Source organism: Watersipora subatra, chromosome 11 (assembly GCF_963576615.1).
Source record: "Watersipora subatra chromosome 11, tzWatSuba1.1, whole genome shotgun sequence".
Taxonomy (NCBI): Eukaryota; Metazoa; Bryozoa; class Gymnolaemata; order Cheilostomatida; family Watersiporidae; genus Watersipora; species Watersipora subatra.
In genome coordinates, this window is record NC_088718.1 from 43,249,829 (window position 1) to 43,273,705 (window position 23,877).

At 34.0% G+C, this 23,877-nt stretch overlaps 1 protein-coding gene across 1 annotated transcript in view; it reads left to right on the forward strand.

The window, feature by feature from the left end:
• The first annotated feature begins 6,647 nt into the window (after window positions 1–6,647).
• LOC137408098 (mucin-21-like) overlaps window positions 6,648–23,877 on the forward strand; it is a 71,137-nt gene continuing 53,907 nt past the window's right edge. Inside the window, exons 1-5 of the mRNA XM_068094492.1 lie at window positions 6,648–6,668; window positions 14,642–15,128; window positions 18,127–18,215; window positions 18,813–18,990; window positions 19,260–19,379. Of these exons, the coding sequence (XP_067950593.1) occupies window positions 6,648–6,668; window positions 14,642–15,128; window positions 18,127–18,215; window positions 18,813–18,990; window positions 19,260–19,379 (895 nt within the window). The remainder of the gene's footprint in view (window positions 6,669–14,641; window positions 15,129–18,126; window positions 18,216–18,812; window positions 18,991–19,259; window positions 19,380–23,877) is intronic.

Below are 23,877 nucleotides of genomic sequence, written 5' to 3' on the forward strand. Positions count from 1 at the left end.
TTGTTAGAACATACTGTGAACTGGCATTCTTCCTCATCAAGTCATCAAGGAACATTTTGAGAGCTTGAATGTGCGGGATAGACCATGCTGAAGGTAAGATGCGTGTGGCACACTTTTTAGGAAATCATATACTGGCTGTATAATATACAACCAGTATATCAACAAATCAGTCAGTACATCAATCACGCCAGTCAACAATGTACAATCACGCCAGTACAACAAATCAAGATATTATCTTGATTTGTTTAACATTCTGATTTTTCAAGTCTTAAATATAATATCTACTAGCATTAAGCCTGACGTTGCCTAATATTTGGTTTATTTTCAATCAGATAGCCTGCAGCAAGCACATGGATTTTCAATGCAAACAGCTTCACTGCTTGTGCAACCACAATCCATGAATGCATTCAGCAACGACAATTGTGCTAAATGCATGCAAAGGCGCTTTCTTGAGTTTTCAATTAGATGGATGCTTACAAAGCTAGTTTTCAGGAAACAGAAGGAACTTTGAAACCAAATATGTTTGGTGGGAGTGCTGAAGGCATAGAGCATAAGCATAGAACATTAAATTTTTTGGAATTATCATTGATAGCTCACTAAGCTGGAAAGACCATATTGACAGCCTCCGTTCAAAACTTAGACAAAGCTTGTGTCTAATTTATATAGCATCAGGATTATTACCTAGAAATGTTTTGATTTTACTTTACAACAGTCTGATCAACAGTAAAACTATCTATTGTATTGAGGCTTGGGGAAATGCACCTCGGAGTCGCCTAAATAAAATTTTGGTAATTCAAAATCGACTATTGAGAATAATTTTTAATAAACCCCCAACCATCATACTTCTGATCTTTGCAAAAAAGCAAATATTCTACCTATACATGAATTATATCTTTTATATCTCATCATTAAATATAGATTGATTTTTTTATTATTTTTCTGATTCTCTGATGAAAGTACAAACAAACAAACAAAGAACACGTAGTTGCCTGCCACTTGCCATTAGCCTAGAACATTGCCAATGGCTAATTTGAGTAAGCTAGTATCCCTATTGCTAAACTTTGTAATAAGAGCTGTGAGAACAAGCTTTAGTGCTGTTGCTCTGTAACGCAAAGAGCTATGTGCATTTTAACCTAGATAGCGACTCATATCGCCTGATGAATCCAATACATCTCGCGTACCTCAATAGGTTAGTTCATCGCCTGGTGAACAAGGGGTTTCGAGATCAAATTTTCTGTGATATGGAGAGACTGAGATTTATATAAATAAATATATATATATATGTATATATATAATTATACATGAATATATATAGAATAATAAGGTACATGTATGATTAGATGTGATGAGAATTATGTTGGCTTCTGCCTTGGTTAGTGTACTTAGTGATTGGCAATGAAGTTGATTAGAGTTCAGCGAAAGTAGATAAGAGTAATAATAGTGGTGAGTCACCAAACCCCATCGATTTGAGGTTTTTGTAAATATCTTCATGTTTGTAGGCCTCAATAATCAAACGATTGACTTATAACTACTGTGTTTGTAGGCCTCAATAATCAAACAATTGACTTATAACTACTGTGTTTGTAGGCGTCAATAATCAAACGATTGACTTAAAACTACTGTGTTTGTAGGCCTCAATAATCAAATGATTGACTTATAACTACTGTGTTTGTAGGCCTCAATAATCAAATGATTGACTTATAACTACTGTGTTTGTAGGCCTCAATAATCAAACGATTGACTTATAACTACTGTGTTTCGAGCTTGTTGATGAAATTGTTTAGCGGCTGTATTCGCTAGTTTTTGAAAAAATAATTTCCATGCGAGTCAGCTGTGACTGAAAATAGAATATGAAGAATAACTCCTTGTTCGTGGATAAGTACAATGCTTAACACATTATTGCACATTTATATTATTATATATTATTATATTATTATTATATTGCACATGAATATTATTACACATTGACTTCTTTGAGATACGTATAAGGAAGCCAAAAGCACTTTTAAAGACACTTTTGTGCAATCTTTAGTAGACAGCTACAAACCGATATAAAAAAAGGATGAGTGGTAACAAAGTAACAATTACATAATGCTAATTGTATCTTTGATTGCGGATTATTTAGAGAGAAACAAATGAGCAAAGTGCTGGCAGTTGATTAATTGGGATACTCTGGTGATAAAGAGATGCTAACTTATTTGGTGCAAATGATTTGTTTGAAATAGAGAATGGATTAGAACAATACAAACATTGATGATTACCTTGCTTTGCCAAATACATTAGTTTGGCTAACAAACGCTGTCATTAGAGCCGCGATTTGATGCATTTGCCAAACGCTTTACATTTGATGAGCATATTCGCTTGGGCTAATTACGTCATCAACATAAACACAATTTTCATTATAAAATTCTACTAGGAATGAGCTTATCAATATGTACAGTACTTCTGTTTGTTACTGCAAATAGAGTGCAAGATCTAAGAATAGCGTTAAATATGTAATTTCATGAATATATAATGCTAGCTTTAGCATTTTAAAAAGTTGCTGAGATTAGCTTGACTTTCTTTTCCATCCACTAAAACATTAATATCATGCCCAGCTATGTAGCCACTACCTAATAGCTATCAGTGTATTACATGTATATTGACAATGTATTTCTTACCAAGTTATGTAGTCACTATTTACTTAGTTACTAGCCTGCTTGCAAACTGCCATAGCAATCTCCCAAACCATCAGAGAGGCGCACAACTTGAGTACGGATAGCTATAACAAAACATTTTCTGCGCTTTCAATATGAAAATTAGAAAGACCAGTAGCTACAGTTTTTGGCTTATAGACATGAAGAGCTGTCCCGAATCAAGTAGAAATTGTTATTACTCGTGAAGGAGTCATCTTTACTCATGAAAAACCAGTTGGTCTCGTTGTAGCGGCAATCACTGTTGAACATTAACATCGACTTTGATTTATTTCTAAATGACAGTGACCAGTTTCTTGCAACTACCTCAGACTCTACATGTAAGTACTTTATTTTAGGTGATATAAATATTGATTATCTAGATAACAAAGCAAGACAAAACTATAAAAAACACAATTTCCTTATATAATTTTGAAAACGCTATTACAGTTCCAACAAGACTATTAAAACAAAAGCATTCCTGTTTAGATCATATTTCAACAAACACAATGGAAAACAACATATTTTTAGGAACTATTAAATGTGAGTTAAGTGATCATCTACCTACTTTTTACATAAGTACAAAAAACTCTAATTTTAATGATCAAATCAGTAACTTTTCAAAAATAAATAAACAATATATTCATTACGATAGATTAGCACAAAATATAACAAATACAAATTGGGATAATATCTTCATTTCTGAATGTCTCAGCACAAATTACTTTTTCTATTATATCAAAACTCTTTTCATTAAATCCCTTCAAAATCTGATAGCAAAATGCACTCTTGAGAGGTCTGGGTCCTTCGGAAACAAGAGATTCAAATATACCAAACCTTGACTGACCAATCCTTTGCTGAATAAAATTAAAAAGAAAAACAATATTTATTGCCAGTTATCTAAATCTCCTCTTCATACAAAATTAAAATTTAAATACAACAAATTCAAGAATCAACTGTCAACTGAATTGAAGAATACAAAGTTTTCTTATTTCGAGGACAATTTTAACAATTGCTCCAATGCTTCAAAAACTTGGAGAGTAATTAACACACCAGTATTGAACAAATCAACAACCAAAATTTGTCGAGTACCAACCCAACTTGAAGCTATTTTCAACACTTCCAATTCAATATGTTCAGATATAAAAACAGCTAATGAATTAATACATATTTTACTAATGTTGGACCCCCGCTAGCTAAAAAGCTTCGAACTGAAATTTTGAGCTACAGACTATCCAATTACAATCCAAGCTTTGAATTACATCCAGTTACCAGCCAAGAGATTATAGACACAATAAGTTCTTTAAGCGAAAAGAAAGCTGCTGTCTTATATGGTATTACAAACAAAGTTATTAAACGCAATGCTACTTCTTTATGCTGTATACTCTCCCGCATCATAAAAAAAGCATAACTACACAAATTATTCCAGATGGTATGAAAATTGCAAGAACTAACCCTCTGTATAAAAAAGGAAACATTAATAAATGTGAAAATTATAGGCCTATCTCGGTTCTTCCAATATTTAGCAATATTACAGAAACACTTATAAATTTCCCAATCATTGACTATCTTGAACGCAATAACATTCTAGACTCTAATAATTTTGGTTTTAGAAAAAAAATTGGAACAAGAGATGCAATTATTTCCTTTACAAACCAAGCATTCTAAGCTTTTAACAAGGGAAATTGTGTTCTTGGTATATTTGTAGACTTCAGCAAAGCATTTGATACTATTGATCATCTTATATTGTTATTAAAATTAAAGTCTATTGGTTTCATATTAACATCTATTAAATGGATAGAAAACTATTTAAAAGATCAAAGTCAAAGAACAAAAATAAATACTACCCTGTCAGCACCACAAACTACAAAATGTGGTGTTCCTCAAGGATCTGTATTGTGTTCAACTTTGTTTTTAATATATATTAATGACTTAGCATGTCAATTAGAAGTACTTTCACCAATATTATATGCAGACGATATTAATCTTTTTTTAAATCCAAAGACCTTCACAAGCAAATAAATTTGATAAATAAAGACCTAAAGATCCTTCCGAGTTGGTGCAACCAAAATAAACTAACAATTAATTTCAACAAAACTTGCTACATTTTATTAAAAACCCACAAAACTCGTACCACTTTAATGAACAATCACTACTAATTAATGGTCATCCAATAAATAAATCTAACAATATAAAATTTTTAGGAGTACTTATTGACCCTAAGCTGAATTGGAGCAATCATATATCTAAACTGTTAAAAGACTTTAGACCTTACGCTGGGTTGTTTTTTCGATAATTTCAGTACCTCTCTAAGGATGTTTTGCTAATTCTGTACAATTCCTTCATCAATTCCAAACTCTCGTATTGTGTTGAGGCATGGGGAAATGCTCCAGACGGCTACATAAACAACATTAAAGTTTTTAAAAACCATTTACTCAGAATAATTAACAAGAAAGCTTATGATTTTTCTGCTAATCCACTATTAAACCTAAATAGAATTTTAACTATTAAAAAGTTATACAAATGCAAAGTACTGATAAAAGCACATAATAAATTTTATGAAACAAACCAAAACAGGACAATAACACATTTAACTACTCGTCAAACACGCATAAACCTTAAAATACCATTGTTTAAATCAAAAGCTGGTCAATGTTGTTTGGATTATCAGGAGTCATTGCTATGGAATCTACTACCGGTTACACTGCGTAAAATTGTAAATGCTAATTCTTTCAAAAATGAACTGAAGCGCTACCTCAGACAACCAGACTAGACGAATTTAACTAGACAGGCTTCTGCTGACTCTACTTTCAGGTTCCATGCCTTGTTTAGCCTTGCTATTGCGCACAAGGACCTCACCATCACCTCCCTTGAGTGAAATTTTTTCCCCACTTTTCTTGTTCTTGTATACTGTAAGAAACACTCTTCATATTATTTTTTGTAGTTATATTTTAGAAGAAAATAAACAAAAACAAACAAACATATAGATACTGAAATATGATTGGACAGACTTGGCTAATTGCTTACCAGCCATAAACTGAGTTGGCACAAATGGAAGTAAACACTAAAACCAAGATCTGAAGCCCATGCTGATACAACAGCTAAAAGTCAAATATCAATATATTTAGTAACACAATAATTATATTTGTGATTATGAGTAAGATGACCTAGTCACTAAAAAGTCAAACGTAAAAAATACTCATATGTTTGTAATTATTTAAACAATCACCATAGTAGGTTATCTATTTAAATTGTTACCATAATAGGTTATCTATTTAAATTGTTACCATAGTAGGTTATCTATTTAAATGGTTACCATAGCAGGTCATCTATTTAAACTGTTACCGTTGAAATGAAAGAAAGACATGCATTAGCTATGCATCAGGATATCATCCATCTCCAATTATAAAAACAAGATCGGCTTTTGTTGAAATCTGATACATTTTTCAAAAAAGCGAAAGCTTCAAATTTTCACAAAAAATGGAGACCATCTTTAAAGCAACAAAGAAGTAACCTGTAATAGAAACAGTTGAAAGTTTTGCAAACTATTTAAATGGACAAAGATTGATCAAATTGGGACATTTATTAATATGCTCTGTATGTATTTGCTCCATCTAGCTGTTGTCTCATGCAGTGTAGGAATACGTGATCAATGCCGGGACCTTCTTGTATTCATAGCTCTAATTGACCTGGGCACATATTGATACGGAGTGGATCATTTGAAAAGGCACTAACTACTGAGATTTCATTGTGTGTTTACGCAAAGGACCATAAGTAATGATTACAGATGATTGGCTCGCTAAGTTTCCTTTAGACTTGTGTAAACATTAAGCAATCCTTTTCCATAACTTCCTTCATTGCTGCCATTGACAGCTGCCGCCTTGTATGCATTGAAGGGAGGCTCACACGACTATTAAAACCTTGTACAGATAATGCTGAAAACTCTCTGGTACGCGCTGTGAATCCGATAAAAAGATGGCTTCTGCTCAGATTGCGGTAAGTACTTCAGAGTTTAGCATTTCGGTAAAAAACACAGAATATTTAACAAAGCTTCTATGTTTGGAATCAGAAAGTAACCCTTGCAACCAACGAGTTTTAAGATGTCTCATACTTATTTATAATCTACTGATTGCATTATGGAGTTACATAAACTTCAACTTTTCATTTGCCGCTGTTCGCAAGCCTTTTGTGAAATATGAGGAGATGAGGAAGGCTAAACTCTATTGAATTGAGTATATTTTGTGTTTGATATATATACATCCTAACTTCATGATTGATGAAAGGGTGAATATCTAATGAAAAAGTCATGACGATAAAATTTATATCTGCCATGTTAAGCTACCAGAACATACATGTGTTAAAGGTACCCAACTTGCGAATACCACTACACTCTGCTGGTACGGTATGGCATTTTCTAAACCGATAGCTAACTTCTGTTTGCTGCTGTTTGCTAGCCTTGTGGCAAACTATAAGATGATTGATGCAAAACTCTATTCAATTTAATAGTTTTTAATTTGCAATAAGCTTAGCAAAGTACATGGTTAATCTAACTGAACAGTTAAATGTCAATCTACAAGGGACAAACATTCATACAAAGAAAACACAAGACATAAAAGTTGAAACTCATAGCTGCCACGCTAAGCTAATAGAATACATGCGTTAGAAAAACTCAGGGCGCAAACACCCTTTACCTTCTGCTGGTCCGGAATTTTCTAGACCGGTAGCTACTTTAAAGCAAAATCTTTTCATGTAAAAATAGCTGGTGGTATAGTTGGCCTGCCATACTTTACATGCTGGTAGATAAAGGTAAATTTATGTATAGCTTCCATAGCAATTCAAGTTCTATAAGGCTGACATGTCTGTAAAGTGGCTAAACTGGTAGATGTCATTAGAAAGCCAACTTCTTAACAACTTTTAACGTTAAAAATTTATTTCTTTCTCTGAACAGGAGTGTTTTGTTTAAACCAGATTTAACTTGTGAGTACGTACATAGAATTGTTACACTTTATATATAGTAAGTAATTGGGGGAATATACTAATGTCAGCTCGGGAGTAGGTAACTTGAGGAGGATATACTTAGTATATCTCTGAGGCTGCTTATATCTCACTTAGGCTGACCGGGTACTAGTCTAGTACCCTGTCAGCCCTGAAGTAGGTAACTGAGGGATATATACTAGTACCCTAACAGCCTTGCAATAGGTAATTTAGAAAGATTTACTAGTACCCTGTCAGCCCTGGAGTAGGTTACTGAAAGATATATAACAGTACCCTGTCAGCCCTGGAGTAGGTAACTGAGGGAGATATACTAGTACCCTGTCAGCCCTGCAGTAGGCAATTTAGAAAGATTTACTAGTACCCTGTCATCCCTGGAGTAGGTAACTGAGGGAGATATACTAGTACTCTGTCAGCCTTGAAGCAGACAATTCGAGGAGGATATACTAGTACCCTATCACATTTTGAGGAATTTGTATATAGCCCTAGTTTATCCTACTAAGTTGTACATAGTATAACTTGGTAGGACATACTGCGACCATGTAAGCCTTTTTACAGGAATAAGAGGTGATGAAGAGTAGTGTGTGAGAGAATTCAGGTGTACCTAGCTAACGCCATATCTCCTGAACAACTTCCTCTTTGATATCGAGTAACTCATCTGATAATCTGTACAACTTTTGTATGCATAAACATCATAGAGCCTTGACAAGCTCCATTGAGCACTCGCTTTGTTTTTTAGAAAAACAAATTATTCTATGCACTCAGGTTCAACCACTTATTAAGATGAAAACCAAACGCGATGAGAAGTGAATAGCTTTTGTGTGATGACAGCGATTAAACTATGTCATTCTCAGTATAACTCATTGAGGCTCTATTACATGTATTTTATAAAGCCTAGAAGCTGGTCAGTGATAGTTTCTGCTCAGTGATTGCTCAATCATAATTTTTTTTGTTAGTTGCAGCTTGTCTGCCCTAGAATTGTATTGCACTCTTCTATCCAACACGAATGCCAGATTTGATTTCTTGTAGAGACAGGTTTTGTCTCATCAGGTTGCACATGTCCAAGTGTTTGATTTGTGAAAGTGCAGGCCGCTTCATTTTAACAAAGTTCTTTTGCTCAGCTGATTTGAGACTGACACCCTCTAATATTCTGTAATTGTAGCTTCACACTATTGTTAGAAAGTGCCTAAACTACTATTTTCAGATAGAAACCATCTATGAACTTTTACCTCAGTTAAAAGCTAACTGAAAACTTGCAAATTTGTTTGTTATATTATCTGTTAGCTAATCTATGTAGTTGCTCCAAATTACATGTAGTTGTTTACGGTTTTGCTGTTATAAAGAGTTGTGTCCTCTTTAAGATGCCTGCTATAACAGATGCAGCCAGTGGAATAGTTTAAACATTCTTTTTAGTATGAGATGTTTAACTAGGTGCTGAGGCTATTAATAAGAACCTCTGCAAACATAGTCTATGACTTAAACACTAGATATCCTTTAAACTTGCATATCAAACCACTGCTAGTATTGTACTAAGAAAGTTTGAAAGGCGCTGTAACTACCGCTACTAGATAAATATGCAATGTATCATAATCAGGTTGCGTCAGAATTTTGTTTTAAAGTGAAACTTCAAAGTAAGTTGAAAGTGTAAGCGATAAGCAGTGACTGCACTTGCTGCCACTTATCAGTGATGAGTTACACACTTACCGGGGTGCAGCATCCAGCATGTTGGTGTTTGTTGAGTGGTCTTTTACATAACTTGTCTCTCATTGGCTAGTTGTGCACTGCTTTTTCAATAACAGAAAACTCGGTTAAATAACGCTGGTAGAGGAACTGCCCTGACCACTATACAGTCAAGGTAAACATTAGTAACAAAAGAACAAGTCATGAAAACACGAGCATGAAATCTTCAACAATGACTAGATGACGCTCAATGAACATTTGTGTTTACATCAATCTATGTTGGCCTTTATTTAGTCTGACAAGTAGTACATACGCGTTTTAATGCGCATACAGTGGAGTTGTACATGTGCAGTACAAGTAAATAAATGTTGTAATGGTAAACTCCGCTGCTTTCACAGTTATATCAGTCATGGCCTAGTGGTCTAAAGGGCCAGATCTGTGACTAGGAAGCTGATGTTCAATTCTCACAAATGCCATCAAGCATGTTTCCCTTGCCACTGGGTTCAGGCATGACTAGTCAATACTACAGGGTCATCGCTTGTGCAGCTCTTAAAACCTGCATAACTTTCGCTGCACATAGTCAAGCAGAGATTATACTTCATATTTGAAAAAACTTTATGCGTTCATTTGAGAGAAAATAACATTTTCTGTTCCAGTGAATGACTCAAATAAGTTTGTCCAACATTTGCAAGGTTAAAATATCGAAACAAATCTTTACTATAATAAGACCTGTGCCTGTTTGTCCCCACGAGTAGATGTTGGGATTAAAATTGCATAATGCTGGATTCAAACTCATGAGTTTTGGGTTTACAGACAGACACTCTAGCAACTAAACTAACCTATCAGCCAACATTTTTTATAAGTGCGCAGATAGTTATTACAACTGATGTTCCGGTCCGTCTCGGTGCACTGGTCAGCTCAGGTACTTGTAGATATATCCAAACATAATTGTTGGTCAATTTCAACTCATTTTTTGAGGAGCATAAAGTTTAGACTGACCCTATTGTGAATTACTAACACCTGCGAAGGAAGAGTTACAGTGGACTCTCGCTATTTGATTTTAATTCGTTCCAGTGTTGGCATCGAAAAGCAAAACTTTGTATAGCGGAGTATAGAAATCCATAGCAAATATCTAATGCAAACATTTCCTGGTAAAAATAATCAAAATTTGATATACTTACTGCCCATATTTAAAATTAGTAACAGAATAATATGTTAACCTTAGTAACTATAGTTACCTTCAGTAACTTTAGTATATTTAGAGATTATGAAGTGATAGTGAATTTAGTGATAGTGATTATGCAACAAAATGTAAGGGTACAATGAAATATGCGCTGTACATACTATAGGGCATTCTTACCTTTGAGGCAGTTGTATAATATAAACGTTGAATGTAACTTAAACAAGTTTAGTTTACTAAACAATTACTTGAAGCTAAGTTTTATTATGTATTTTTAACTCTTTTACCGAACTTAAACTTTTTCCTCCCAAAAATTTCATCTTTTTTCTGTTTCCAGTTTCGTTTTGACAATGATTAGTAATGAATATCACCAAACTGAGTGATATCGAGCATTGCATCTCTTTTACTCGTTAGTAGAGAGGTTTCGGTGAATAGCATATCGGCATATTTGTTATTCCGACCTAGTCAGCACACTGACTGCCAAATTTGAATTTTGATAAAAATATTTGTTGATCTCAGATGACAAAAATATTTTGTATAGAAGGCAAAAAATCAGTGCATTCTATATTGCAAGGCGAAAAAATTGTATAACAGGTCCATCGTAGCCTGAAAGCGCAATGTACCTCACTCTGCTACCATATTGTGAACACGTATGGATAACATAGATATGATCAGCCTCACAAACCAGAGAGACAATCGATTAGCATTTCAATAATGACTAAGAAGTATGTTTGCCAAATGCTTGCTCGTACCTTTGGCTGTCAATCAGGTGCCTCGATCATAGCAATAGTGTTTATATTGGTCTAGCCTCAGTCACTGTGTAAATAGAATATTACTAGATGGTTGCAATAATGCAGTACAATACATATGCATTACAACTAAAAGTGTGATAATTATTAGTGCAATTAATATGCATTACAACTAAAAGTGTGATAACTATTAGTGCATTCCATATGCATTACAACTAAAAGTGCGTACGTATTATAGCTATAAATAATTATCAAGTTGCATTGCAAATTAGATTCTATAATAGTCTAAGCTTTAATTATATCCTTTATAGGAGTTATGCTTTCCTTTAATAGGTATATGCTGATTCTCATGCAGGTAGAGGTTTGTTAGCTGAAAAAGCAGTCAGCTCATTTACCTAAAAACTACTGAGTGTTTTTATCCTAGGGTTAGTAGTAGTTAATATTTTAGTGATAATTTATAGTTTGAATTTCTGGTTTTAAATTTAAAGTTGTGCAAAGTTAAATTTACTACAATCCTACATAAGTATGAACTTAATATCACGTGTAGGGGGAGACTGAGACTACTATTAAACTCATGCATTCAAGAAAAATTTAAAGATATAACAGGTGTTCTTTAAAAAATTTGGCTGGTTTAACGATAGATGTGTTTTTGTGAGATTCAATTCACAAAATCATGTTGTTAAAGACAATCATCAATGCAGGCAAGCATAGCCCTAGGCCTAATTGAACAACTGCACTGATATACTCAAGGTCATTCTTTGTTTTCTCATTGCTTAGAAAACTGACATTATAATATATCATTTAACTTTCCTATATGAACGCTATAACTAAGTTAACAAATTACTTTGATATTATGGTTTTTGCGTAAAAGATATCTACTCTTCTATAGAATGAGAGACTGGTAGAAAACATACTGCTTATATTAGTATTTGTACTACTGGTGTACAATGCTGATAAAATTCTAATTGAAAAGGAACTTGATAGTGTTTGAAGGGAAAAATTAGGACTATTACCGAGCTCATGCACTCAAAGATAGAAAACATTTCATAAGAAAGCCACCGATTTAAGAAAATCAAATAGATTCTACAATGATTGTGTCTTTGTGAGATTCGATTGATGAAATCATGCTTCTTAAGGCAATCATCAAAGCATCGCAAACATATACTATGTATCCATTGTGTGGATGGCGTAAGTTTGAAAGTTTCCCTTTAGGTTATCTTGTTATAAGCATTTCAATGGACATTAATGTGTTGGAGATCAAAGTAGACGCTTTGTTAAACAAGATAAGGAATTGCCTACTCATATTTCATTTAGCAGCAAACTTTCAAAATAGGAATGAATAAATTGTCGAAAATGTTTATAATGGAATAACTTGCTTGGTGTTTTTTTATGCGTCATTCACAAGAGCCGTTTCCATCTTCTGCATTAAACATTTTATCTAAGTTACTGAGTAACAAATTTCGCCAGACTCGCTGGTTTTCGCCATTTTAATCTGATGGGTGATTCAAACCTTCTGATTAACTGCATTATGAACACATAATGGTAGCCTTAGCTCAAACATAATAGTATCCCTAGCTCACACATAATAGTAGCCTTAGCTCAAACGAAACACAGAACTGACATACTCAAGGTCATACTTGATTTTATTATTGGTTAAAAAACTGACCTGATAATATACCATTGAACAAGTTCATATGAATGCTATATTTAAATCACACAAGTTGCACTGAAATTATGATAATACCTAAAATTTATTTTTTCTGCTACGAAATGAGAGACCAATAATAAACCAACTGCTTATACTAATATTTGTATCACTCTGGTGTACAATGCTGATGAAATTACCTCAGTCAGAGCATAGAAAGAAATGTTTCCTTGTTCTTCATTGTTGAACACTTATAACAGCATAGCCACTGCTATGACTAGCTAGTGAGTGGGTTGTCTTGAAGAGAAAAGTAAACATAGAGATATCAATGCTTACAATGACATCTTCAATGAACTCCCTGTTTTTGAAAATTTGCGTTTGAAAATATATTTAAAGAGTAACTGGTGGTAATAACAATGAAGGCTCATGTTTTACGAGTTGATATCCAATGATGAGTACATGTTATGGGATATTGCCAACATTTTTATTTGTGTTAGCTATTGACTTTGAGAGCTTTATAGCCAGTTAAGTAGAGTTTCTCATACAAGTACTAGAAGCTTATGACTCACCTAATCGCTATAGCGTTTCTCTAACAGGAAGTTTGATGGCTTCCGTCACTAGAAGAAAAGAGAGTTTCTGTGTCGAGTTGCTTCGTTTATTCTGTAGATAGTGTATTGCTGCTCTAATTTGTTATATAACTTCAAAGCTATAATCCTTGCGATTGTATTAAAGTGCCACAGAAAACATGGATAGACTGAAGATCCTTACATATTTCTATGTAAAGTTTCTGTGATAGTCTACTAATAAACAAAAATGAATACAAAATAAATACTGCTTTAAATTCAGGTTGAAAGCAAATAGAAACAGCATAACATTGGCTATAAGTGAACGTTGTTTATATAATTTAGTCAAACGCTGAGATTAAGGAGCATTTTTTAATAAATCAGAATTAAAATACGACTTGGCATAGATATGATAAACAATTTGTCATCTATTAGAGTAAAACCACCAAAGAAACAGCTTTTTTCATTTTATGGCAGATTTCAACTCATTGTGAGGAAATGCTGACTTCGGAAATAATCATTTTTTTACGAGTAACTCTAATAGCCAAAACTAGTACCTCTGCAACAGCTCTGTTTTTTTGCTTTGAAAACATTGTTTTCTTTTTTTAAACAGTTCAACTTCTAGCAGTTACATAGAGCTACATAAGCTTTATGTTGGAGTGAGAGTGCCTCATTTATCATGCATGTAGCTTTTGTATATTGAGGTAGCTTCTGTTGAAATCTTTTGCTAACTGGTAGCCAAATCGAAAGTGCCAGAAATAATAATCACTTATTTTATAAACCACCACAGTTGATATTTCAAAGTTTGTCAACCAAAATATCGAAAATAATCTAAAAACCTAAACATGGTTAAATGTTAGGCTTCTATTATTATCAATTTACACCTAGAATTAAAAACAGCCTTTATGCTGATTTGAAAGAAACTAACTCACTACTTTTGACTACAGGTCAAGAAAAATGAAAAAATATTTTAAATCCAGCTGTAAATTTGAACATCAGAAAAAGCCGATATCTCTGTTTAAATAAGGCTCCCTTATGCACGGGTGATATAAGACTGCTGTCATAGTAACAAACTTAAAAATACACCCACAATCAACTCAAAAGTTGGTTTAAGAGAGATTAACCCGAGTTCTTAATCTCTAAATGATTTGGTGTTACAGGTTAAAGTGCTGGTGCTCATGCTTGCACTCAGCATGGCTGCCGCATCAACTACAAAGACTATGATGATGACAACCTCTTCAATTTTATCCACTGCTCAAAATAACAACTCTTCATCCTTTTCTAATGGAAGCCAAGCTGATGTTCAGTCAAATAGCACTCATAACTCATCACCTTCAACCAATTCAACTAATGATGACATCTCTCCCACTGCTGCCAACACAATGACCTCTGCTAATCTAGCAGGCATTGACAATACAAAACAAGCTGGTTTAGATGTCACCACAACGGAATCTATTACCAACACATCAACAGAAATCTTTAGCACCACCGCAACAACATCAACAATTGATCCTAATACTATTACAACGACCACTATGTCAGAAAAATTTTCTACGTCACCTTCTGTCAATACAACACCAGCTGATTTTAGCACCACCTCATCTGAATCTTATACCAGCACCACAATAGAATCAACAAGTGATCCAAGTATGAAATAAGTTTCATACTAAATCAGTCTTGCATATGAAAGTTTTAGCACCCACCTAGCGCTGCAGTATTAGATTTAACGTATTGTTTACTTGCTTCCTTATAGTCATTATACTGCTAACCTCTTTGAATATGATAACTGTTATGTACTGCTAGTCTCTATGCCGATGATAACTGTCATCTGCTGATATTGTCTATGACTATAATAACTGTTATGTGCTGCTAGTCTCTATGACTATGATAACTGTTATGTACTGCTAGTCTCTATGACTATGATGACTGTTATGTACTGCTAGTCTCTATGACTATGATAACTGCTATGTAGTACTAGTCTCTATGACTATGATAGCTGATATGTACTGCTAGTCTCTGTAACTGTGATAACTGTTATGTACTGTTAGTCTCTATGTCTATGATAACTGTTATGTACTGCTAGTCTATATGTCTATTATAACTGTTATGTACTGCTAGTCTATATGACTATGATAACTGTTATGTACTGCTAATCTTTATGACTGTGACAACTGTTATGTACTGTTAGTCTTTATGTCTATGATAACTGTTATGTACTGCTAGTTTATTTGACTATGATAACTGTTATATAGTGCTAGTATCTATGACTATGATAACTGTTATGTACTGCTAGTCTCTATGACTGTGACAATTGTTATGTACTGTTAGTCTTTATGTCTATGATAACTGTTATGTACTGCTAGTTTATTTGACTATAATAACTGTTATATAGTGCTAGTCTCTATGACTATGATAACTGTTATGTACTGCTAGTCTCTAAGACTGTGATAACTGTTATGTACTGTTAGTCTCTATGACTATGATAACTGTTATGTACTACTTGTCTATATGTCTATGATAGCTGTTATGTACTGCTAGTCTATATGACTATGATAACTGTTATGTACTGCTAGTCTGTATGACTATGATAACTGATATATAAGTATATTAGTTATCTTAGTCATAGACTCTAAGGATATCCTTAATTTGTGTTAATTTTAGACATTAATTTATTTGGCAAATAGTTTGATTGAACATTTTCTTTTCTCATGATTATTTGGCGACAGAACTGCTCTTCTTGTGATCATCCACTTCAGTCGTCTACCTTTTCTCATGGTTATTTGGTGACAGAACTGCTCTTCTTGTGATCATCCACTTCAGTCGTCTACCTTTTCTCAGTATATCATTCAGTTGTATTACAAGGTTGCTGTTTAAAGCAATAAATCCTTTTAACCATTATTCTTGAGTACAATCCGATCACGATACTCATTTTCTAAGTATTCTAAGAAGTTTTCCTTGACTGGCTGCTTTGACTTCCAAGTCAATCTGTGGTTAAATGTGAGCTCCATCCTGAATCAGCCTTATGTGTATAATGAGTACCTAGGTTCTCCTTCAAAATGCTAGAGCTGCATCCAATTTAAATTGTAGTACACCGCTACGTTGTTTCCCATTTAAGCTTCTACAAAATCTTTTCTAACCATTTTCATACAGCTAGTTCTTTAGGAGTTGTCTTATATTGTCACTGTGTTACTGTCACACTGTTCCTGCTTTATTTATCATTCATTGTCTCGAACCTTTTTCTTTCTATTTTATATTTGTACTTCATTCATTAATTCTCTAAATATTTACACCCATTACTTAACTTCTTATTCAGCCTGTACTCCCAGTCTTTTGTGTTCATCTAATCTATTCTCTAACTGAATTGGCAACAATCATGATTCTAAGACTATGCTTGCTCCAGCATGTATTAAGTCGTTGGTTCTCATTTCGTTGGTGAACTCAAAACAACTCACTGATTTGTTCAGCTTTTTTTTGCCTCTTATTTTATCCTTCGGTAACCTGAACACCGTTGCTGTTATACTTTTTGAATGCTCGTTTACATTTTTTCTCAGATCCTGTATTTTTTTTCTCCAACAGTGTGGCAACTTCCTCAAATATTCCTTGTTTCATTTTTATATCTCTTCCAGCTACTTAAATTATCATTTATAAATAAATCATCATCTACTTTTAATCATTTTTAATCTCATTCTTACCTTCTTTTTCAATTTATTCTTGTGTCTCTTGTCCTTGTACCTGGAATTCCTCAGCCTTATCTGTTAGTGTCCTATCAAAAACCTTACTCTTTATAACTTCAACTATAATCTCAGACACCAGCCTATGTGTTTTGTTTAGCCTGATTTGGTCAGCAATCCTTTCACCTGTTACACTAAATAAACTTCTCTCTTTCCAGATTTAATGCATTCCTTTTGATGGTTCTCAATAACTGGCTAGTTAAGGAAGTAAGAAGTTCATACCATGAATTTATTTTTTCTGTTCCATATTTTATTGCTTCGTAGTTTTGATTTAAGTAGCAGGGTGAAGAATGCCCTCTACCTGTTTTCCTAAGTCTGTATGACAAGAGTTGTTTAGCCTGGCTATTTTCCTCAGTGCTACAGTTTCTCTTTGTTGCTTTGTTAACTATTAAAATGAGTGAAGATGGTTATATATGTTGTCTACTCTAGTACTCCACAAAACTGCCACATTTTCTGTTGGAGTTTTTCCCCTTAGTATTTGAGCTTAACACGAGTCTATCGTTCAAAGCAGCAAGAGCACAGTTTAATGTCAGTCATCAGAAAGATATTAGTAAATTGTAGTGCAGATGTGCCCACCTATGAAGTTATTGTTGTGACTCGATACATCTGTTGCACTCTGTCTACATCACCATCACTGTGTGTGACATAGTAGCTACATCTTTATAACTGTGTATAGCATTGTGGTCAATCCATTACCACTATGTATAACTTTGCAGCCACATGATGCCCCTTGAGTCTAATATACGTAGTAGCTAAATTATCATCCTGAACATAACATTGTATCTACATTATTAACACAGGGTATAGCAATGAAAGGACATTATTAGCATTGTGTATAATGTTGCAGCTATATACTTAACTCAGAACATGTTTTAACCAGACCATTTGATTTCACTGTCATTTCTATATTACAGGTTACCTGGTTGTTGCGTTAGCAATAGATATTCCACTAGAAACAGAGTTGACAATTTCTTGGACAGGAAATGCTACTGGCTATTATATGGTGAGTAGAAACCGTAACATCTCTTAATTTTAATATTGTTCTTTGTATGGAGAATACACTAGTCAGTTCATTTTTCTCATATGCTCCAACAAATCATTATACAAACACCAAATTCAGCAAGTACCTTTCTGTTTTTTGTGTTCAGATTTTTCCAAAAAACTCATTTCTACTTGAAACTGTAGACTTTAAAGTAGTCCATTGACAACAATTACTCCTGCCATAAACTGCTGAATAGCTTGCAAAATTTGAATGTATTTAGCTACGTAAGTGTTTTAAGCTCCACATAAGTGGACTTACCTAAATACCTTCCAGTTATGTTTTAAAAGAACCAATAACTTACATATTTATCACTGTTTTTCACTGTGCTTATCACTGAACATGAGTATCAAAGATGTGAAATAACAGTCATTATACACTTATTGATTACTATTTAAATTTTAAATCTTTTGTGAAATATTGTGATGCTGCTGTTTGTGTGTTGTTTGCTGCCATTACCACATTTTATTCTCATATTACTATTTTAAAAAGTAACTCAATTTTTAGTAGAGCCACTTGGGTGTAAAAAACTGTGATTACTAAATCTTTCTGCTACCACAGGTTCAGCATGCTGTAACAGGGCAGACTTTGAACAACTCCTTCAACAACAGGACTAATGAAACTACTGCTACTATAACCAACTTAACACCTGGACAGAGCTATGATATTCGGGTTAAAGCCTTTGAGACTGAAACTGGTGATGCTGGAACACCGGGTCCCCTAGCTACTCTCACAACACGTAAGAACTAATCAGTGTCTGTTTCAAATGTTAGTAGTAACATTGTAGTACAGCTCATAGCAGAGTCAACTAGGTGTATTATGTTAAAAGAGTAGAAAACAGTATAATTAAGTACATAAACAGCTGGAAATATAACAACTTGAAGCAAAGTAATGATAGATCTGAATGGAGAGTGCTAAATCTAAAAACAGGGGTCTTCGATTTGAATTTTAGTTACAACAAGTTCTCACGTACAGTATTTTAAATTACTGTATTTTAAATTCTACTAGGACCTTCTCAGCCTACAGCCCTCAAAGCACAAGCCTTTGGAAGTGATATCATACTGACCTGGAACTACACGGAAGGTCACATAGTTGAGAAGTTTGCTTTGAGATGCTTTCCTTCTATCGGTAAGATGATAAGTAAGATTGAGTGATTCTCTCCTCTAATGTTTTTATAATTTCTTAAAGAACTCATCAAAAAGAATTGATTTGAAGTTGACAACTCTGATAAACATTCTAAAATATGTTTGAGATACTATAGTTGGTGTTAAGGTAGGAAGTTGACTCACTCACTGATTTTCATCGGCACTATATATTAGTACATATCTACTATATAAATGGCAATCGTTGTGTGTGTGTCCACCTTATAGAGTACCATACTTTTCAGACTATTAGCCGCTACTTTTTTTGATGGCATGAGCCATGCGCCTTATATAAAGGTAGAGCTATTCTGTGCTTTATTCTTTCACCGCTAGGTCGCATTAACAGGAATCTCCGGTTAGTGCGCCTCTATACCTAACCTATTCGTCGTTTTCCGTTTTCACACAAAAATGACGCATAATTACAACTCTATGAATTTCTTTTAGCTTCATGACATGCGATGCTTTTTTGTCCTCGACGTATTAGGGCTAATTTGGTTTCGACAAAACGATATCGACAATAGACTCTCTCTGTATTAGAATTTAGTGATTATATTCTATTAACGCTATGAAAAACGATGGCTTTTTTGCGTTGTTGTGAACCTTTATTTTCGGCTTTTCTTAAAGTTTAATTGCTAAATCGCCATAAAGGTTAATACTTTTCACGCAGACAATTGTATTATCTCGAGTAGGAATAGCCTCTACATGTAGAATCTAGATTTTCTCACCTTCGATCAGACAAAGACTCTACAATATTTGATTTTTACATTACATATCATCGTCGTACCAGTATCGTCGTATTCAGAGTTTTGATGGATAGCTGTTGGTGGAACAGTAACTTTTTTATACACACACTTCTATGCAAGAATTGTTATTATTAATTCAACATATTCAACAATTTTATTTTGTTTTCTCAGTTTGGATTAATTGTTTTATTACCGAATCATCTCATATTGTAATCGTAGCAAAACATTCAATTTAGCTATTACTTGCCAATTATTTCACTTTTACATCTAAACCCTTTTATAGTCATTTTATTTTTTTAATTTACTTGAATTGTACAAAACATTTTTCTCATGATACGGAGTTTAAAAGATGTTTGACAAATTTCAAAACCTTTACAGTTGTTTTAAGGTAGAACGGAAAATGTTGTTATATGTTAAATACAAATCAATTTTCTGTTCACATCCTTTTTTATTACCCGGACAACGTTGGGTTGTACAGCTAGATGTATTAGCTTACACATCTTTCCTTTTAAACCCAACCAATTAGTTTTTCGTAATTAATTTCACATTTTACAACAAACATTTGTAAGATTACTGTAAGATTTACCGTGTAAGATTGCAAGTATCAGATATTTTTCACTCTCTTATATTTACATACATTTACATACTTTGAGAAATATATATATATATATAGATATATAAATTTACATCCTCTTATTACATTTATAAATTTTTAATAACTTCTGAAGTTCATAATATAAGTTTTTTAAAGTTTGTTTCATTGTTGTTATTATTTCAACTTGCATTCTTTTAAACACAATTTGAGTATCGTGTTCAAAGTTTAAACATTATTCATTTTCCTATCACTGTTATTATTACTTGCTTAGTTTCCAATCTTTATTAATAATGCTATTCTTTTATTCAACCATTTTTGGCAGACATTGTTCTAATAAAACTTCAACTACAAAATACTACCCTATTTTGTCATAATATTTAGTATCGTTGTATTCAATGAATTGATAGATAGCTTCTGGTGGACCAGTAACCTTTTTATACCCACACACGTTTATGCAAGAATTGCTATTATTATTTCAGCATTGTCAGGAATTTTATTTTGTTTTCTCAGCTTGTATTAATTGTATCATTACCTTATCATCTTTTATTGCATTGTTGCAAAACCGACTTAATTTAGCTATTACTTGCAAATTATTTTACATTTACATCTAATCCCTTTTACAATTGTTTTATTTTTTTTTATTTTTTCAGACCGGCAGAAAACATTTTCCTCATGATATCAAGTTTGAAAGTTACAGTTGTTTGACAAAGTTTTACAAAGTTTACAACCGTTTTTATTTTTGCTCAAACTATTTCAACTACACAAAACACTTCTCTCATGATATGTAGTTTAAAAGTTAGAATAGCAAATATGTTGTATGTTAAATACAAATACATTTTCTGCCCAAAGACTGTTTTTACTACCCGGGCGACGCCGGGTTGGACAGCTAGTCTACATATACATATGTATATGATATATCAGCACTATATATTAGCACATGTCTACATATATAGTATATATCAGCACTATATATTAGTACATGTCTACTTATCTACTATAAAAATGGCAAAACATCTGTCTGTATATTTGTGTGGGTGCATGTGTGCGTGTGTGTTAGTCCACTTTGTAGAGCGATCTTTCCTTTTTTCGATTCGGTCGTATGAAGCGAACTGAATTAATAGGAGTAGTCAATATATTATAGAGCGGTCTTTTCTTTTTTGATTTGGTCGTACGAAGTGAACTGAATTAATATGAGTAGTCAATAAATTGCATAATGGTCTTTCCTTTTTTGATTCGGTCGTACGGTGAAATTTATAAACAATCTATTTCAGCATAGATGCCATTTAGACCGCCTATCGTTAAACCGAAACAGTCATGTTTTGCAGAAACATCATTGGCGAAATAGATTGTTTATAAATTTTACCGCAGTCGCGAAGCCAACAGAAGGTCACGTGATCGTTTGTCTTTTCCGGCTACCGAGAAAATATTTTCGCTTCGAAAATTATCTACTAAGTTTCTACTTTAAGAAGGTAAGTACTTATCATTCAATGTTGTATTTTCAATGATTTGCCACATTTCCACTTCTAAAAACTTTGCATTTGCCACTGTTGGTGATCGTAAACATGTTCATTTCCTTCCGCGGCTGAGTTACTTTTATTTTTTCCAGCTATGAGTACTACGGCTACTACAGAACTTGCACGGGTATCGCTACTGCATTTTACCTACTAAATTTCTGCTTCTAAAAAGTAAGTACTTATCATTCAATGGTGTATTGTCTATGAATTGCCACATCTCCACTACCTAAAAACGTTGCATTTGCCACTATTAGTGATAGTAAGCATGTTCATTTCCTTCCAAAGCTGAGTTACCTTTATTTTTTTCCAGCTACGAGTTCTGTAACTTACTACTACAAAACTTGCACGGGTGCTCCGAGCGTTGGGATAGGCGACGGTGAGAAGAAAGAGAGCAGCTGGTATCGACTTACTGTCACCTTGCTTTAGGCATGGCCAGCTGCACGTTGCCTGCTCAAAAGTAGGCACAAGCTGAAAACAATTGGTTCATACACCCGACAGAAAAACTAAAAAATGTTGTCTATCCGCAAGTGTTGCGTTGAACTAACATTGTGTTATTGTTATGTCATGCTATGTTCTTCATGTTCTGTTATACCTACATGTACATACTACCCACATGCAGCATTTTCTAACATATATTTCAGCAGGCCTATATATATATATTTTCATGCATTCGTTTTCCTTATTGTATCTCATAAAAAGGCTACCATGTTGGTGTTAAGTTTTATTATTGTAGGATGCTAATGCTGTATCTGCCTTGAAATCATGTTGTCTGTGCTGTTATACATATACATTTTATCAACATAGCCGCATTACTGCAGCACTGTTTGTATATACCATGTCATAACACAGGCTATAGACGAAGAACTGGTGAGCCAGAATTAGTGTTTCAAGCATGTAGAAGTCTCCATTCAATAAATGCTGGCCATAGCAAAATATTTTGTAGAATCTCTTGAAAGATGCGAAATTTTTTAATATTGCCAGTTTCAAAATTTCAGTTTGCCTAGCAATGTCAATTTTATTATCAGCTCTCTATACAACAATAGGACAACTCCAATTTGAGTGGCTTGAGACTGATGCATTGTAGACTAGCTGTAAAACATATTGCAGATTTCCATTGTTCTCCCCAACATTATTGACATGTATGACTGCATATGTGTGTGCATAGTCTGATCAGGCCAACCATTTCAGTAGACTGCATATTTGGAGTTGTTTTACAGTATGAAAGACAATTCTCAATAAAGCTTGCTGTACGTGAATCTGCTCCCGTAGACGGGTAATGCAGCTAGCGGCTTGGGTTTGGGGCTGTGGCTTCACTCGGGGATGCGCGAGGCCTTTTTTGCCTTGACTGCAGCTGGAGTCTTCAGGTGCGGTGCTCCGGATGAACGAGTTGGCGAGTGCTAGGCGATTGATTGCGAGGCAATTGATCGCAAGATGAGTTCAAGGCAGTTGATTGCGATGCAAGTGCGAGGCAATTGATTGCGAGGCAATTGATTGCAAAGCGAGTGCGAGGTGGTTGATTGTGAGATGAGTGTGAGGCTAGTATGAGACAGCTGATTGTGAGGCGAAAGCGCGGCGATTGATTGCGAGGCGATTGATTGCAAGGGGAGTATAAGCGTGCGGTTGTCAACTGCT